The sequence below is a fragment of the Prionailurus viverrinus genome, chromosome A2 (assembly GCF_022837055.1).
Source record: "Prionailurus viverrinus isolate Anna chromosome A2, UM_Priviv_1.0, whole genome shotgun sequence".
Lineage (NCBI taxonomy): Eukaryota > Metazoa > Chordata > Mammalia > Carnivora > Felidae > Prionailurus > Prionailurus viverrinus.
In genome coordinates this window covers 8,118,089-8,135,684 of record NC_062562.1, presented here as the reverse complement: position 1 = coordinate 8,135,684, position 17,596 = coordinate 8,118,089, and the positions used below count along the sequence as shown (strand labels likewise).

Genomic DNA, 17,596 nt, shown 5'->3' with positions numbered 1-17,596 from the left:
ACACAGCCTCAAACCAAACTGGTAATAGAAACAAACACCAATTTGGTGCAGAGACTCAACGAGTTCTCATGTGGAATATCTGTAATGGCACTTAACAATTGCTCTCCTCCGACTGGTTTGGGGTTGTGGGGGTAAACAACAACTCCTATCACCTTATGGGACATTTAATCAACACTTCAGCTGCTGAAAAATGAGCCTTACTCAAGTCCCATCCCCCAGAAGGAGACACAGGAGGAAGACACAAAACTTAATTTAATAGAAATTTTGTTTGTAGTTCTTACATTCTCAGTGTGACCCAAGCTGGAACCCACTGCCCCACCCAGAAGTGGCCCAGTCCTGGGAACAGGGGAGGAAGGGAGGTGGTGGGTAGGGGTCAGAGCTCAGGCCCTAGGAGCCCTGTTCTTCAGTGCTGGGGGGGGGGGGGGGGGGGGCTGGGGATGCCACCCTCTTCTCCTGCCCCCCTCTGGGATCCAGGAAGGAGAGCAGATGGAGTCTCGGGACTGGGGCTTCTCCTCCACATTCCCCTGCCCCCTCAGGTTGGAGGGGGACTAAGGGATCTGGGGAGAGAAGGGGACAGAAGAAGGCAAAGATGTCAATTAAGAAAGGAGGATCAGGAATAAGGACTAAGGAGAATCAAAGACAAAACACCAGTTTAAAAAAAAAGGGGGGGGGGGAACAAAACCAAAATCCACCCCAAATCACAACCCGCCTGGAAAAAATGAAAGTTCTCCAGTCTCATAGAGACATTATTTGGCGCAGCCGGCTCTGCGGCGGGAGCGCTCAGGCCTCAGTCCAGCCCTGGAGGCGGTGGTGTGGCCCCTACAGCTCGTCCTTGGCCTGGCCAGTGGCAGCATCTTCCTCCTCCTCTTCCTCCTTCTCATCCTCGTCCTCCTCATCCTCATCCTTGTCTTCCTCGTCTTCCTTGTCTGCCTCCTCCTCTTCCTTACGCTTCTTGTCCTCCTCTTCCTCCTTTAGTCTCTGTTCCTCATCTTGCTTGTCCTTCATCTGCTTTTCCGCCGCCTGTACACACACCACACCCGTACTTCAGGGCCGGGCCCCCTCCCACCAGACCTCCCCACCCCCAAGCCCAGGATCAGACCCTGGTCCCACCTTTGTGACACCCCAGGTCTCGTTTCCAAACTCCTCTGCGTACGCCTCGTCGTTGGTGATGAGGAAGTTGTCAAAAATGGTGCCAGACTTGACCTGGGGGGCAGGAGGATGGGTGGACGGGTGGTCAGAGGGGACAACACTCCCACCCCCTCTGTTCCCAGGACCACTACACAAGGCCCTTCACTTTCTTCATCTGTAAAATGGGGTCTCGGTCCCTTGTTCAAATATTTTTCCAGTACCTTCTACCACCCAGACTCCATTCTAGGCACAGAATATTTGTCAGTGAATAAAACGTCAACCTGGTCTCTCTAAAGTTAATTTTCTTCCTTTGATTTTTTTCTAAAAGTCACATTTATTTATCTGTTTACTTATATTCTTTCAGCAAGCTCTACTCCTGACGTGGAGCCCCCAAGTATCAAGGGTCGCATGCTCTACCAATCGAGCCAACCAAGCATCGGTGAAACTAATTTTCTAATGGGGTGATCCAATTAACTTCTAGTTGTTGAGGACACTTGAACAAGCTCCTTTGCATAAAGGGACTGAAAATGGTAGCTGGCACATAAATAAGCAAAACCTCAAAGAGAGTGCTATGAACGCTCCATAAGACAGACCACGAAATTCTTCAGAAAAAGCACTGCTTTTGGATCAGACCAGCTCGGGGTCGAATGCTACCGTCCCTTTCCTCCCGGGTGACCCTGAACCTGTGAAGTGCTCCAGGTATCCCCTCGGTCTCACCTGCCAGAGATCTAAGCCCAGGACAGCAAAGTTCTCATAGGCATAGATGTTGCTATCAGGGGAGTACTCAGGGTTGTCGATCTCTGGGTGGATCCAAGTGCCCTTGTAATCTGGGTTGTCGATCTGCCGGGGCTTCCACTCGCCCTGCAGAAGGAGAAGGTAACCAGTGGGTGAGTGGGGGTCAGCATACTCCCCACTGTGCGTCCCCCCAACCCCGCTCAGAGCCCCACCTTGTACTCAGGGTTCTGAATCACTGGTGGTTCCCACTCTCCGTCCATCTCTTCATCCCAGTCCTCTGGCTTTTTAGCATCAGGGTCAGGAATGTGCTCGGGTTTGTCCCAGTCCTGAAGGTACACAGAGAGGTCAGTCAACCCAGCTGTCCTCTACACCCTCCATGTAGGGAGAACCTGCCCAAACACCAACCTCAGGCTTGGAGTCTGTGGGGTCATCAATCTTGGCCCGCTCGTCCCAGTCTTCAGGCTTCGCAGCATCAGGATCCTTTATCTTCTTGGGAGGCAAGAAGTCCCAATCATCCTCCAAGGAGCCTGACTCCACCTGGCTGTTGTCGATCTTCACCTCATAGGTGTTATCCGGCCGCACAATCAGCGTATACAGGTGTGTGAATTCATCATCCTGAAGAGAGTGGGAGATGAGTGGCCCCACCCACCAGGCTGGCCTCTGACACTCCCCTATCCGCCTTTTGTCACCACCCCCAGTCACACCTTGCAACGAATGTCCTTGTTGATCAGCACGTTCTTGCCCTTGTAGTTGAAGATGACATGAACCTTCTTGGTGCCAGGGCCACAGATATCCGGGCCTACGTGAAGAGTTGGTCCAGTTAGAGCAAGAGGATGCCCACCGTAGCAAAGCTCCCCACCCCCCCTTTACAAAGCAAGACTTGGTTCTTAGATACAGATCTGCAAAGGGTCACAACACAGGAATCAGCCTCTGACTGGCTCTAAGGGGCCGTAGGTGGAAACTTTCAAAAAGGAAATAACCAACCAACCAACCAGAGCTCTAGAATTTGATACGGCTAATATCAGGAAATAACTACATAAAACACCACAAATTAACAGTTTCACACCAACAAATAACAATGCAATCCTCTCGCTTCCCCTCCCAAGGCAAGCCTCAACTACATAAATACAGTCCATATCCTCACAACTACCTGTCACCAGCTTTAAGGGTCCCTGACATTTAAGTCTCCCTGTAACTAATCAGAGGTCAGCACCAGGGCGGGGCCCCTCACCAAACATGATGTTGTATTCAGAGTCTCCGTGCATGTCCGTCTGGTCCAAGCCCTCTGGAAATAGCTTCACGTAGCCGCCCCCACAGTCGATGTTCTGCTCGTGTTTTACTGTGAACTGCACCACCAGCGTCTGGCCCTTGTTGCTAAAGGGCTCAAATCTGGCCGACAAGGCATAAAAGCGGGCATCCTGGCTTGTCTGCAGCCCTAGCAAGAGACCAGAGTGAGGTCATGGCTCGGCCCCAACCTCCATAGACCCTAAGTATTGGCCGTACAAACCACTGCCCCTTCCTCCCCCCCTGCCCCGCTCATGAGGATCCCAAGCTATGTCTGTCGTGTGCAAGAGCTTCCTCCAGGAAGTCCCCCTGAATCCGATCACCGCCCCCCCCCCCCAACTCCGCCAGGCTCTTACCTTTATCCTTTTCCTGGTCACCGTAGAACTTGCCGGAACTCAGAACAAATTTTCCAAAATCTGACTTGTGTTTGGATTCAATCCAGCGGTCGGTCCACCCGTCTAGAGGATCAAAGGGGCAGGCTCAGTGCGGCCGTACTGACCCACTCCACCCCCACCGAATATCTGCCAGTAGCCTCAAACTGCTGCGGATTGGAAAAGGGATAACCCCCGACTGCCCCCGCCCCAACCTCTAGTTTGACACCTTGGATAGCTTAAAGGATCCTCCGCCAAACCCTAACTCACGCCGCGAGAGTCCGCTGCACCCTCGACGCTCCCCAAGGGACACACAACGGAGGATCGCCTGCGGCTTTAGTCCCCGGAGGCCACCGTACTGGCCCTCTAAGCAGTAATTACAAGCGACAACGCAGATCCAGGCTGGGGGACCGCTTTCGTCGTCGCGGCGGCCTCGAGGCGGGACCAGGCCTTACCTCCGTCCAGAAACTGCTCCTTGAAGTAGACGGTGGGCTCGGCGGCGGCCAGGCCGAGGAGGCCGAGCAGCAACGGCACGGGTAGCAGCATGGCGGGCCGAGGGGGCGGCGGCGCGCGGGCCCTTTAAACCTCTCCTCCGGCGGCGACTCTGCAGTAGGGACGGACGCTGCCGCCGGCCGCGCGTTTTTATACCCTACTGTCTCTCAAACCAACCTGGCCCAGCCTCTTGTCCCGCCCTCCGCACTTGATGATTGGTCAGTGGTCACGGCCCTGACTTTCCATTGGGTCCTTGTCGTCTGAGCAGGTTAGTATGTGCCTCGGAACGCAGGGTTCCCAGATGGCCGATTTCTATTGGCCACACAACTGGCCAATGAAAGACGACCACGCGTTGTGGGGGCCGCCCACCGATGTGGTGGGGGCCTCGAGCCCCTCTGGCCAGGTCATGTGACCAGACCTCGACCCAACCCCGCCCTAGCCCGCGCGCTTAGCTCCCGATCTGGGAGTTTAAAGAACGCGCGCGAGTGCCGCTGTCACTGCTCAGGACCGGGGTCCTGCCCCAGCTCGCCTTCTCTCGTCCCCTCCGCGGGTAAGGGTGGGCAAGGTTTTCCCAGCCACTTTCTACCCTGCAGTTGGGGAACCCCTACTGACGCGTTCGCTCTCGCTCGCCCCCGCCTCCGCCCCGGGCCACGGTGGGGCAGAGGGCGCCTGAGCTCAGAGGCCGAGTCCTTGGGTCTTCACTTCATCCCGGTGCCACAGCCTTGCAGGCCAGAGAGTAAAATGTTAGCTCTCTCCTCTCTGGCCCCTAGTGCCCTGGCCGCCTGTCAGACTGCTGCTGTGTGACCGGGGCAAGTCACTTAGCATCTGAAGACACAGGAGCCCCTAAGAGGCTAGGCGGAGAAACTTTGGCTAGGTGCCGCCCTACAAAACCGCTTTCAGTGCTGTTAGGGTTGTCCTGGGACAGAGGGAAGGAAGCCCAGAAGGCTCCAAGATGTGACTATAGGCTGTGGTTCCCAGAGTGGGGTAGGGTTGTTCCTCTAATTGCGGCCTCTCCTTTACCCCTCCCTCAGCCAGTAAAGGGGTCGCTGCCTGTGGTCTCCCACAAACGGCCTGCCTTTTGCAATTAAACGGCTAAAGAAGAGAGGATGGGGGTTCCGTTGGGGAGGAAAAAAAGAGACAGATGGTGGGGAAGATAAAGTCCAAGGGAGATGGGCAGGACCCCTGCGTCTAGAGTCTTCTGAAGCCAAAGGCACGTGACTGACAGTGACAGACACCATCTCCCTGCCCCCAAGCTGCAGGAAGCAGGAAGGAGGGCTGGGGGTTTCCCAAACCCTGAGCAAACAGGATCTGGACCTGGGAACGTGGGCTTGGAAAGGGGAATCCTGGCAAAAGCAGGGAGGGGGGGGTGCTTCGGGGATAGTGGTGGGGACTCAGAAAAGGGAGGAATAAGGAGTCTTGGAGAAGTTGGGGTTCTGCCCCAGGCAGTATCCAGTATCAGCCAACCTGAACCCCCCCCCCCAATCCCTGGTCATGAGGAGCCCCAATCTGGGGTGGGCACTGCAGGCCTGCCACTGACCCTCCAGCCTTCCCTCCCTTCCGCCATATGTCATGCACACATGAGCTTGGTGCTTCCTGCTCGAATGTGGACACTCTGATGGTCTTATTCACTTTACCATCCCCCAGTGTCTCTTGCAGCACCTGGCACCCGGCAGGCTTAAAATCTACCTGCTATGTGACAGACAGAAGGAAAGACTCTTGGAGGAATTCAATAAACAAAACAGGAAGAAAGTGCCTTGAAGCCAAGAAGGGACTTTGAGGGACACATCCCGCATTTTTATCAGGAGCTTACCGTAGGGTCAGGATTGGGTGATGTTGCGTAAACCCATCTTCCCGGCTCAAATAGTAATGGTGATGGTTAAATGGGTAAAGGTGTTCTGCTTAGAATCGTACTTGTCACATGCTCCACACAGTTGACTCTTAGCAAGTACGTGTACATGTGTGGGTAGTATTTTCACTTAAATAACCTGTGTTTATAGCATCTCTATCCAGGCAAGGAAACAGGCACAGAAGGATTAAGCGATTTGGGTGAGTGGCATAAATGGGATTAGAATCTTACACTGCCCACTATAATCTCCACTGGCCACATGTGACTGTTGACCATTTGAAATGTAGCTTGTCCCAACTGAGATGTGCCATAACCGTAGAAGCACTCATCAGATTCTGGAGACTTAGTATGGAAAAATAATGTGAAGTATTTCATTAGTAATTTTGCAGTAAGTATGGAAATAATCATTTGGACCTGGCAAGTTTGGTAAATTCTTCCAATTAATTTCACCCATTTTGTTTTTGACATTGCTACTGGAAAGCTTAAAATTAGATTTGTGTCCCGCATTCTATCTCTACAGGCCAGAACTGGTTTCGAGTATGCATTATTGCCCTGATATTGATCTTCTCTGAGCATTCAGGGATGGGGGGTGGGATCGGAGGTGTTTATAGTTTCTGGCACCATATCTAGCAACTGTTTCTTGCTAGAGACCTACCACCCTCTTGAGCCTCCATTTTCACATTTGTGAAATGGCGATGATATCAATATCTGTATCAAAGTTTTTGGGAAAATGAAAAAACACACCTGAAGCACTTAGCACTGGGCAGAGCACACAGGGATGTCCCTGTAGGTTAGCTGCTACCTTGACTGTAACTATTATTAGTTGACTCCCTCTCCCATTTGTATATAGGGAGAGTCCCTACCTAGTCTCCCTTTAAAAACTTAAAAGTAAGGGCGCCTGTAGGGCGCCTGGGTGGCGCAGTCAGTTAAGCGCCCGACTTCAGCCAGGTCACGATCTCGCGATCCGTGAGTTCGAGCCCCACGTCAGGCTCTGGGCTGATGGCTCAGAGCCTGGAGCCTGTTTCCGATTCTGTGCCTCCCTCTCTCTCTGCCCCTCCCCCGTTCATGCTCTGTCTCTCTCTGTCCCCAAAATAAATAAACGTTGAAAAAAAAAATTAAAAAAAAAAAAAAGTAAGGGCGCCTGAGTGTCTTAGGTAAGTGTCTGACTTTTGATATTGGCTCAGGTCATGATCTCACAGTTTGTGGGAACAAGCCCAGCCAGGCTCTGCGCTGACAGTGTGGAGCCTGCTTGGGATTCTCTCTCCCTCTCTCTCTCCCCCCTCTCCCCCACTGTTTGTTTTCTCTTTCTTAAAAATAAACACTAAAATTTAAGGGGGGGGCACCTTAAAAGTAGTTGACCAGGGAATGACTGTCCCTGAAGCCCACCACCTACAGCCCTCTCACAGGCCAATACAGAAAGGCAGAGGGCTCCTGGGCACAGAGAGACAGAAGTCCAAGGTCACACCGCCTGCTGGAGGTGGGGCTGGGTGACACTTAAAACAACTCTGTGATTCTGTCCTTGAGGTTTGCAATTTGGCCTCTCTAGTCCACCAGACACCACTATTGCAGCTAGGGTGGAGGTGGGCACGGTGTCCCTCCCACCCCCTAAGTTTCCATCGCCACACTGAAGATGGCGGCATTCTGAGCCCGGCACTAGGTCCGCCACGCTCAAGATGGCGACACACACTCCCGGCGCCGGTTCCGGTTCCGGTTGTTCAGGCTCCGGCGGGATACGCCGAGCACGCTGGGCACAGCCATGGCGGACGGCCCGGTGGCGGAGGTGCTGCTGAGGCAGCTGGCGGCGGCCGATGGCGGCCTGGACAGCGCGGAGCTGGCGGCTAAGCTGGGCGTGGAGCACCAGGCAGTGGTGGGCGCAGTGAAGAGCCTGCAGGCGCTGGGAGAGGTAAGTCGGGCCCGTGATGCCTGGCCTTCTCGCTTTTGTACCTGCAGTCCTCTTGCCTGGAAGGCACTGCTTCTTGGGGAGTCCTTCAGGAGTCCATCCTGGGGTGCGCGGGCAGGGAGTCGGAAACAAGCCAGAGCCCGGGAGCGCTGACGTTCCGTTCGCAGTAAATGTCCATTGAGAGAGAGTTGGCGGGGGCGAGGGGCACGTTGGTGGACCAGGAAGAGGCGGTCCCTGCCCTCACGGAGATTGCGATCTAATGAGGGAGACCCTCAGGTGACCTGCAGAGTGATGGAGGAAGCACAGGCAACCCAGAGGTGACAGCTGGCCCAGCCTGGGGAGTCAAAGAGAACGTCCTGGAGGAGGTGGCAGCCGAGTCGGGCCTCTGCACTGAGGAGGAAAGCTTCAGGATCAATGGTGGGAACGGGAAACAGGCGTAGAAAGGCATTAGTAGAGCCAAAACTTACAAGGCCTCGTAGGTCTTTATCTCAGGGGGGTACTGGGGGAGCTGGAGCCAGTCAGATGTGTGTGCTGTCTGCATCACTTTGGGGAAGGATTGGCAGGGGCAGGACTGGTGGTGAGGGGAGGAAGGCAGAGGCTGGCACATCCCCAGGGTAGAGGGCATGGTGTCTGGCTGTAGGGAGGCGGGTGGAAGGGAGAGGGGATTCCTGGCAAGGCAGGGGGAGCATGGATGAAGCCCAGCCTTTTTGACTTGGACAAGTGAAAGGTGATAGAGCCATAAGAGGAGATTCCGAGAGGCCTGTAGGCCCCCCAGGAGGCTGGATCCTCAAGGCTAGGAATCAGAAAATATAACTGGGGTATGTATTCATTGAACTCATATTCTGTGCCCCACTTTGGTCCCAACCTCATTTATCCTCTAGTCCTTGCCATAACCGGAGGATGTTAGCACTGTTACGCCCGCTTTGCAGATGTGACAGTTTCTGAGCACTGGTCAGTAACTTGATCAGCGTCATGAGAAGGGACAGGCAAACCTGGATTTGAAATTAAGCATTCAGGGGAGCCTGGGTGCCTCAGTCGAACATCTGACTTCGGCACAGGTCATAATCTCCTGGTTCACGAGTTTGAGCTCCACATCTGGCTCTGTGCTTACAGCTCAGGGCTTGGACCCTGCTTCAGATTCCGTGTCTCCCTCTCTCTCTCTCTGCCCCTCCCCAGCTCATGCTATGTCTGTCTCTCTCTCTCTCTCTCTCAAAAATGAATAAACATTAACAAAAATTTTTTTTTAAATTTTCTTTTTTTTGAACGTTTATTTTTGGGACAGAGAGAGACAGAGCATGAACGGGGGAGGGGCAGAGAGAGAGGGAGGCACAGAATCGGAAACAGGCTCCAGGCTCCGAGCCATCAGCCCAGAGCCCGACGCGGGGCTCGAACTCACGGACCGTGAGATCGTGACCTGGCTGAAGTCGGACGCTTTAACCGACTGCGCCACCCAGGCGCCCCAACAAAATTTTTAAAAGACAAATTGAGTATTCAGGCTGCAGATCCTGAGGTTATCAGTGCAGGAAAGGTATTTTGTGGGGTGCCAGTACCTTGTTTGATGTGGAATTGACTTGTGCTGGTCACAGAAGGTTAAATAGTGGCTATTTGATGTGGTTCAGTCTCACAGCAGAGATGGTAATAACAATGATAGGAACAGTGGTTAGAATTTATGCAGTATTTGCTGCTTACTGAATCCGTTACTTGTCAAGCAAACTTCCTGTGGTAGAGCCCATCACACCCTTCTCTTGTGGATAAGAAAACTCGCTCAGGGAAGTTTAACAACTTTCCCAAGTTCACACAGGGAGTGAGGAGCAGAGCTGGGAATTAGAATGAAAAGGGAGCTAAGCCCTATGGGCCCCAGCCGGCCTTGCCCCTCTTTATACGACCTGGACCCATCCTTACCGTGGAGCTTTGGGTCCCTGTGTGTCATGTGGACACGGGGGCCCTTCTCTGACACTCCGGGCGCTGAGATGTGAACACGTCAAATGTGGAGACAAGTCAATTCACCTGGGACCTTAAAAATCTTTCTTGGATTCGAAAGCAATCGAATTTATTTTTTTGCTAGGTACCATTCTTGGGACTTTACCTCACTCTGGGAGGTGTGAGCCATCTCTCATTATCTGCATGTTACAGAAGGGAAACTGAGGCTCAGCAAGGGGCAGTCAGTCACTCAGCTGGGAAGTGGTGCAGCTCGGATGTGAGGCAGGCTTCAGGCACTCTGCAAGCCCAGTGCTATGGTGAGGGCGTGCCTGGCTCTGAACCCTGTCTCTGTGCGCGCCCCCTCCCCCATTTCCCTGCAGATCATTGAGGCTGAGCTACGTTCCACCAAGCGCTGGGAGCTTACCGCTGAGGGCGAGGAGATAGCCCGGGAGGGCAGCCATGAGGCCCGGGTGTTTCGCAGCATCCCCCCGGAGGGCCTGGCCCAGAGCGAGCTTATGGTAAGGGCCTAGGGACAAGGCCCAGGGAGGTGACGGGGTCAGGTGGCCCCATGCTCCACTTACTGTGGCCTTACTCCCCCAGCGACTGCCCAGCGGCAAGGTGGGCTTCAGCAAGGCCATGTCCAACAAGTGGATCCGCGTGGATAAGAGTGCAGCTGATGGGCCCCGTGTGTTCCGAGTGGTGAGTCCCTGCGTACAGGCGGGCAGGTGTGCACATGGGCACCTGGCCCTCACAGTGCCTCACACCTGTCATCATCACGGCAGGTGGACAGCGTGGAGGACGAGGTGCAGCGGCGGCTCCAACTGGTCCAGGGTGGGCAGGCTGAGAAGCTGGGTGAGAAGGAAAGGAGTGAGCTCAGGAAGAGGAAACTGCTGACCGAAGTGTGAGTGGGTGCCCCCTTTCCATCAGCCATCACCTGTGTGGTCCCGGAGGCGTGGGGGGAGGGAGCCGTCCTGCCCACACTGGGGCAGTGCTGTCAGTGTCCTCCAAGCTGTGTTTTACCCTATGGTTGTCAAGCACTCACGCCAGGTTCATGCCGCCTCAGGGCCTTCGCTCATGCCACGAGTTCTGCCGAGAACTGTCTCCTCTTAAGCCCAGCTTGCGCATCACACCTGTGCCTGTGTGTCACCTTAAAGAGGCCATCCTGACACCGATCTCTCCCTTTGAGTTCCGTAAAAGCTGCTCGCTTATACTTTCCATTCTGGGTGCCATGTTTATTTCCTTTACGGCTCTGATTTCAGTGTCTGAAATTGATTGAATGCTGGGACCTGCACAGGCTGGGGGCTCTGCTCTCACAGGGCTGATGTACCGTTTGAGCAGGTACCAAGTGGCATAGTGGTTATGAGAACACAGACTGGAGGAGGGCTGCCCAATCCAGGTCCGGGCTCCTGGCACTTACTAGTTGGGTGACCTTTGGCAAGACATTCGATCTTTCTGGGCCTCAGGTTCCTCATCTGTCAAATGACCTCTTTTCACAAAGTAGTGGGATGATTGCAGTGGAAGAGAAGAGAGCCTGGCACGGGATAAACCCTTGAGGCTTGACCTATTATTCTTACTCAGCTGGGTGCTTAAGTACCTTGAACAGGTCCTGGCACATAGTAGATTCTAGTTAAATGCTTGTTGAGCGAATAAGTGAATGGGCACAGCAATGTAGGTGTGGGCCAAATAAGAGAATTTCCGGTGACGATAAATGTTGGGAAGAAAATAAAGTAGAGCGACTGAGTGGGGAGTGTTGGGGTCAGCCTCAGATAGGAGTTCAAGGGAAGCCTCTGGAAAGAGGTGACAGTGGGCAACCCCTCCTCTCCTCTGGCCTCAGGACCCTGAAGACCTACTGGGTGAGCAAAGGCAGTGCCTTCAGTACCAGCATCTCCAAACAGGAGACAGAGCTGAGCCCAGAGATGATCTCCAGGTAGGGAGTGGCCCCAGGGACTGGGGTAGGTCGGGGAGGGAGGGCAGCCCTCACCAGGCCCCTGTGCCCTGCATCCTCTGACAGCGGCTCCTGGCGGGACCGGCCCTTCAAGCCATACAATTTCTTGGCCCATGGCGTCCTCCCAGATAGCGGCCACCTGCACCCTCTGCTCAAGGTCCGCACGCAGTTCCGGCAGATCTTCCTGGAGATGGGGTGAGCACAGGGCCGGGGGTGGGGTCGGCCCAGCCACAGGGCTCAGGCCAGACGGTCAGGCTTCATCTCCCTCCAGGTTCACGGAGATGCCGACCGACAACTTCATCGAGAGCTCCTTCTGGAACTTTGATGCACTTTTCCAGCCCCAGCAGCACCCAGCACGTGACCAACACGACACCTTCTTCCTTCGAGGTAGGTGGGGTGGGCGCCACCATCAGAGGCGCCAGGCCCGGGCAGAACTTTTTGGAGTGGCATACTTACTTGACGGAATAAACTCCATCCTCGCTGTGGCCCAGTGGGCCACTGTGAGCTGGGCCCATTGACCTCTGTGACTTCCTCCCACGTCCTGTCCTGTCCACTTTGTGGCTCTGGCCCATGCTGCCAGGCAGCTCTCGGCCAAGGACCATCTTCTCCCAGATCTTCGAGGTGGGCTGCAGCATCAGACCTCTGCTAACGTGTCACCTCATAGAGGCCACCTTGACATGCCTTTGTCCCCCCCAAGGTCAAAACATCCCTCGTCCCTAGTCTCTAAGCTTGGTTCCCGTTTTTTTTCTTTTTTTCGCAGTGCTTAGTACTGTCTGAAATTGAATGATTTTCCACAGTGATTGTCATCATCCCGCACAGGAAGGCAGGGGAGGCCACTGAGTTGGGTGCCTGTTACCCGGCCAGGAGCAACAGTGGCATTGCTGTCATAGTTACCATGGCCCCCAAAACTTATTAAGTACTCACCATATGCCAGCCGCTGTTCTAATTCTCCTGCCAATTGTAGGAAGTACCGCTGTTAGCTCTCTTATATAAATGAGGAAAGTGGGGTTCAGAGAAGGAACATTGCTTGCCAGGGTCACACGGCTTATAAGCGGTGAAGCTGGGATTTGATGTCAGGCTTTTCAGGTGCACCAAAATGATGTTTCTGGAAAGGGATCTTAAGAACTTGCATATTCACACAACAAGTGATTGTTCGGCCTCTCCTGTGTGCCAGGATCTTTATTAAACACCTGGGTTACCGCAGGGCGCCTGGGTGGCTCAGTCGGTTGAGCGTCCGACTTCGGCTCAGGTCATGATCTTGAGCTCCGTGGGTTCGGGCCCCGCATCGGGCTCTGTGCTGACAGCTCAGAGCCTGGAGCCTGTTTCAGATTCTGTGTCTCTCTCTCTCTCTCTCTGACCCTCCCCCGTTCATGCTCTGTCTCTCTCTGTCTCAAAAATAAATAAACGTTAAATAAAATCAAGCCTTTGTTTAAGTAAAGGCCAAAGGACATAAGGATGAGAACCATATCTGGGAAGGAAAGTTCCAGGAGAGAATAGCCAGTGCAAAGGCCCTGAGGCTGGAATGTGCCTGGTATGCTGACGTATCAGCTGGGAGGCCCTGTGACTGGAGGGAGTGATCAGTTAGGAATGGGAGGTGACAGGACTGCATCACCAGAGAGCGAGCTTCGTCACCTCCCCCCACCCCCAGGGAGACGGAGGGCTCTGGGCAGAGGAGGGATGTGACTGACTTGGATGTTCGCCAGCACCCTCTGGCTGCCGTGGGTGGCGAGGGTGGGAGCTGCACGCGTTGCTGTCTGTCCTCTGTGCAGTGGCTGTTTGAGAAATGCTCCTTGACTGACCAGGTGATGCTCTGTCCTGCCCAGATCCAGCTGAGGCCCTGCAGCTTCCAATGGACTACGTCCATCGGGTCAAGCGGACCCACTCTCAGGGTGGCTACGGCTCACAGGGGTGAGGCGGGCCCAGGGCTTCGGGGTGTCGGGATGGGGGAAGAAGGTCGGGGACCTGAAGGCCACAACGTGGACTTGCCATTTGTCCTCCTGAAGGTACAAGTACAACTGGAAGCTGGAAGAGGCCCGGAAAAACCTGCTGCGCACGCACACCACGTCGGCCAGTGCCCGCGCCCTCTACCGCCTGGCCCAGAAGGTGCAGCTCAGCCTGGGCAGTGGGGGAGGCTGGGGGCTGTCCTACCGGCCTTCTGACCTACTCCCGGGCCTGGCCTGCCTGTCGCCCCCAGAAGCCCTTCACGCCGGCCAAGTACTTCTCCATCGATCGTGTGTTCCGAAACGAGACCCTAGATGCCACACACCTGGCCGAGTTCCACCAGATCGAGGGTGTGGTGGCTGACCACGGCCTCACCCTAGGCCACCTCATGGGCGTCCTGCGGGAGTTCTTCACGAAGCTGGGTAGGCAGGCGGGGCCACAGTGGGCGGTGTTAGTGGGGCCGAGGATGCCATGGCCGCCAGGCTCATCTTCCACTCCTCTGTTCCCCCGCTTCCCCTGCCCAGGTATTACCCAGCTGCGCTTCAAGCCGGCCTACAACCCCTACACGGAGCCCAGCATGGAGGTGTTCAGCTACCACCAAGGTCAGGGTGGAACCTGGTCCTGGGAGGGGGAGGGATGTCTCAGGCTGCCTACGCTCAGCCCGGGTCCCTTTCACTGCCAAGCCCACTCCCAAGCTCACTGCCAGACCCGGCATCATCCACACGATCTGCCCTGTCCTTCTCCTGCTTCTACAGGCCTGAGGAAGTGGGTGGAAGTCGGGAATTCTGGGATCTTCCGCCCCGAGATGCTGCTGCCCATGGGACTCCCCGAAAACGTGTCAGTCATTGCTTGGGGCCTCTCCCTGGAGCGGTGAGTGCCCAAACCACTCAGGGTGTCTGACTTGACGGGCCCGGGGGCCTGCAGACCTCCAGCACTGTCCGTCTATTCACTCACTCGATAAGCCTTTAGTGAGCATCTGCTGTATGCTTGGTCCTGTGCTATGAAGATGACAGCCCACGTCCCTGCCTCTGTGAAGTTAGGGTCGTAGTGCAGTGAAAAGGATGATAATTAGTAAGATACATAAGTAAATCGAACAGGTAAAGTCTGGAGTGTGTCTGAGGCCAGTAAGTGCTGTAGGGAAAATGCAGCAGGGAGGACTAAGGAGACAGGGTTGTCAGGGAAGGCTTCGAGGAAGAGGCGGTATCTGAGCAAAGACTGGAGGTGAATGGAGTAAGCCAGGGGAATACTGGGAAGGGTGTTCAGTCAGCAGGAACAGGCAGTGCAAAGGCCCTGAGGCAGGAATGTGCGTGCTGTGTTTGGAGAACACTGAGAAGGTCGGGGTGGCTGGAGGGGTGAGTCAGTAGAGTGAGATGAGATGAGGGTGGGAAAGGGGCAGGACACAGGACACGTCAGGGACTTGTGAGCCCTGGGAGCAACTCGAGCTTTTATTCGAAGGAGATGGGAACCGTCGGAGAGGGTCTGATCAGAGGAGAGTGTGACCTGACATGGTGCTAAAACTGTTTCCTCCCCTCCCCACCCAAAGCCCAACAATGATCAAATATGGCATCAACAACATCCGGGAGCTGGTGGGCCACAAGGTGAACCTGCAGATGGTGTACGACAGCCCCCTGTGCCGCCTAGACGCTGAGCCGGGGCCCCCACGGACACAGGGCACCGCATGACGTGGACCGCCCCGGGATAGCCCGCCTTCCCTGAGCCCCTGCCGTCCAGCCCCTTTGCATCCCTGCCAGTGACCCTCTTGTATTTATGAGGCCTCTGTGAGGCCATCCCCCGTCCCTGGTAGCTCCTCTTTGCCCATCTGCCCCACGGTCCCAGGGGTGGGGGGTGGGGGGCAGGTAGCAGGTATGATCTATGAAGGTGGGCCCTAGGGAGCCCTGCAGGCCAGCTGCTGGCTAATAAAGTGGGCATTTGTCCTCATATGGTGCCTTTCCTTAGGGATGGAGGAGTGTGAGGAGTCCTTGGTGTGAGGGGTGGTGGGTTGGGGATCCTGGAACCTCAGGAGCCCCTGGCTTGCCTGAGCCTGCTCCATCCCCCTGGGGAGGACTGGCTCCATCAAGCATTTACCCGTCACCTGGTGGTGCCAGGCTGTCCTCTAGGTGAATGGAACAGAAGCCCCCCTGCCCCGGGCGAGGGGCATTTGGGAGGGGAAGGTCAAGGCAGGTGCCAAGATTCCCCCTGGGAGCCCAGCATGGTGGGGTGACAGGGGCAACTTTAAGACACTGCCCCGCCCCTCCTCTTTTTTTTTAAAGAGCAGTTTCTGGCGCACAGCAAAATTGCGCAGAAAGTACGGAAATTTCCCCGTCTACCTTCTGCCCCCACGCGTGCACAGCCTCCCTTCTGTCAACATCTTCGCCGCCAGAGGGGTGCATTTGTTACAATGAATGAACTACACAGTCACCCACGGTTGGTTCATGGTTTACATTGTGGTTCATGCTCGGTGTTGTACATTCTCTGGGTGTGGACAACGTAAGATGATGTGTTTCCATCGCTACGGTATCATGCAGAGTATTTTCACTGCCCTAAAAGTCTTGTGCTCCGCCTGTTCATCCTTCCATCCTCCCCCTAAAAAGCTGCTCTTTTTATGTTAGGAAAACAATTCTCATAAGGGGCACCTGGGTGGCTCAGTGGGTTAAGCGTCTGACTTCAGCTCAGGTCATGATCTCACGGTTCGTGAGTTCGAGCCCCATGTCGGGCTCTGCTGACAGCTCAGAGCCTGGAGCCTGCTTCGGATTCCATTGTCTCTCTCTCTCTCTCTCTCTGCCCCTCCGCTGTTCGAGCTGTCTCTCTCTCAAAAATAAGTGAACATTAAAAAAATTCTCGTAAGGATTTCACCGGGGCTCAGAATAGGGAGATGAGTAGGACAGAACTTCGTGAGCCCACCTTGAACGGTGAGTGGGATCTCTGTTTCTGTGCAGATGTTTTAAAGCAAATCTCAGCCTCCACATTGCTCACCCCACATCTTCAGGGTCAGTGCACTTTGGAAATGTGAACAGTTGTATAACCATGAAGCCGTCGTTAAACCCAAACAGTTGGCAGCTGAGGCCGTGGGCTTCTCCAGTCCCAGGGCCTGTGGGCACCAATCTCCCAAGGGCTACTTGGTCGATTTTTTTTCCTTTATTTCAAATTAATTCACTCATACGGAAAAATACTCATTCATGCAACAAATGTGCACCTCCTGAGTCCCAGCAACGTCCTGAGCTGAAGACCGCAAAGCTGATTCAGGTCCCTGCCATTGGGAGCTGGCGTGGGGGGGCGGGGGCGGGGGGGAAGGGAACACAGGAGGCATAAACAGATAAATGCAGAAATGGAGGGAGAGGTGAGGCCACAGAAAAGTGAAGGTGGGTGGGGAAGGTGAAGCATATATAATGTTAAAATTAAGCCTAACGGGCGCCTGGGTGGCTCAGACGGTTGAGCGTCCGACTTCGGCTCAGGTCATGATCTCGAAGTCGGTGAGTTCGAGCCCCGCATCAGGCTCTGTGCTGACAGCTCAGAGCCTGGAGCCTGCTTCGGAATCTGTGTCCCCCTCTCTCTCCGTCCCACCCCTGCTTGTGCTCTCACTTTTTCAAAAATGAATACACATTAAAAAAAAAAAAAAAAAAAGCCTAACACCATCTGCCCAGGTTGGATCAAATCGGCACATTGTATTTGTTTTGGGTCTTTCACATTTTAGATCCATGTGCCTAATGGTTTGAAGAGCCTGTGGGCTTGTCCTATCTCCTTTAGCCAGCACCTTGCTGAGATTGCTCCCTCCTAAATTTGGTATTTCTCATTCTCCTGTGTTTTTAAGCTTTTGCTATTGTATATATTATTTTCACAAAACATGTTTGGACTTTGCTTGTCTTCAGAAGTTACACAGACGCTGCACCATTAAAAAAAAATTCCAGCAAATTGCGTGTTGCTTTTGTTCCTGGTCAGTGTGTACGTGTTTGTGTGTGCATGCTTAACAGTAAATCTTTGAGATTTTTCTCAGATAATCCTCAAATCTTCAAATCTGGTGCTGCAGGAAGCTACAT

The 17,596-nt window shown here is 54.4% G+C and overlaps 2 protein-coding genes across 3 annotated transcripts; one reads left to right on the top strand and one right to left on the bottom strand.

Annotated features, from left to right (window-relative positions):
* Positions 1–234: 234 nt before the first annotated feature.
* Positions 235–4,145, bottom strand: CALR (calreticulin). The gene is made up of 9 exons (XM_047850757.1): positions 3,974–4,145; positions 3,504–3,605; positions 3,095–3,298; positions 2,568–2,662; positions 2,269–2,478; positions 2,076–2,189; positions 1,846–1,989; positions 1,111–1,203; positions 235–1,020 (listed from the first exon to the last, which is right to left on the bottom strand). The coding sequence occupies exons 1-9, from the start codon at positions 4,062–4,064 to the stop codon at positions 820–822; spliced, it is 1,254 nt and encodes a 417-aa protein (XP_047706713.1). The 5' UTR covers positions 4,065–4,145; the 3' UTR covers positions 235–819.
* A 2,937-nt stretch (positions 4,146–7,082) lies between these two features.
* Positions 7,083–16,711, top strand: FARSA (phenylalanyl-tRNA synthetase subunit alpha). Of its 2 annotated transcripts, none has more exons than XM_047850402.1 (13): positions 7,083–7,759; positions 10,057–10,194; positions 10,277–10,375; positions 10,459–10,577; positions 11,511–11,603; positions 11,688–11,816; positions 11,893–12,008; positions 13,424–13,529; positions 13,625–13,724; positions 13,816–13,984; positions 14,087–14,164; positions 14,318–14,432; positions 15,106–16,711. In XM_047850402.1, the coding sequence occupies exons 1-13, from the start codon at positions 7,613–7,615 to the stop codon at positions 15,242–15,244; spliced, it is 1,548 nt and encodes a 515-aa protein (XP_047706358.1). In that variant the 5' UTR covers positions 7,083–7,612; the 3' UTR covers positions 15,245–16,711. The 2 variants fall into 2 exon arrangements, with proteins under 2 accessions (XP_047706358.1, XP_047706359.1); XM_047850403.1 differs by having other exon boundaries at positions 7,085–7,759; positions 13,445–13,529.
* The last annotated feature ends 885 nt before the right edge of the window (positions 16,712–17,596 follow it).

Bases quoted from the DNA above. Each gene is read 5' to 3' on its own strand.
- CALR (XM_047850757.1), bottom strand. From the start codon at position 4,064: ATGCTGCTACCCGTGCCGTTGCTGCTCGGCCTCCTCGGCCTGGCCGCC. The intron at 2,190-2,268 runs GTTGGTGTTTGG...GTGTACCTTCAG, and splicing joins CCACAGACTCCAAGCCTGAG to GACTGGGACAAACCCGAGCA. The intron at 1,990-2,075 runs GTGGGGCTCTGA...CTCCTTCTGCAG, and splicing joins TTCAGAACCCTGAGTACAAG to GGCGAGTGGAAGCCCCGGCA.
- FARSA (XM_047850402.1), top strand. From the start codon at position 7,613: ATGGCGGACGGCCCGGTGGCGGAGGTGCTGCTGAGGCAGCTGGCGGCG. The intron at 12,009-13,423 runs GTAGGTGGGGTG...TTGACTGACCAG, and splicing joins CGACACCTTCTTCCTTCGAG to GTGATGCTCTGTCCTGCCCA. The intron at 13,530-13,624 runs GTGAGGCGGGCC...GTCCTCCTGAAG, and splicing joins GGTGGCTACGGCTCACAGGG to GTACAAGTACAACTGGAAGC.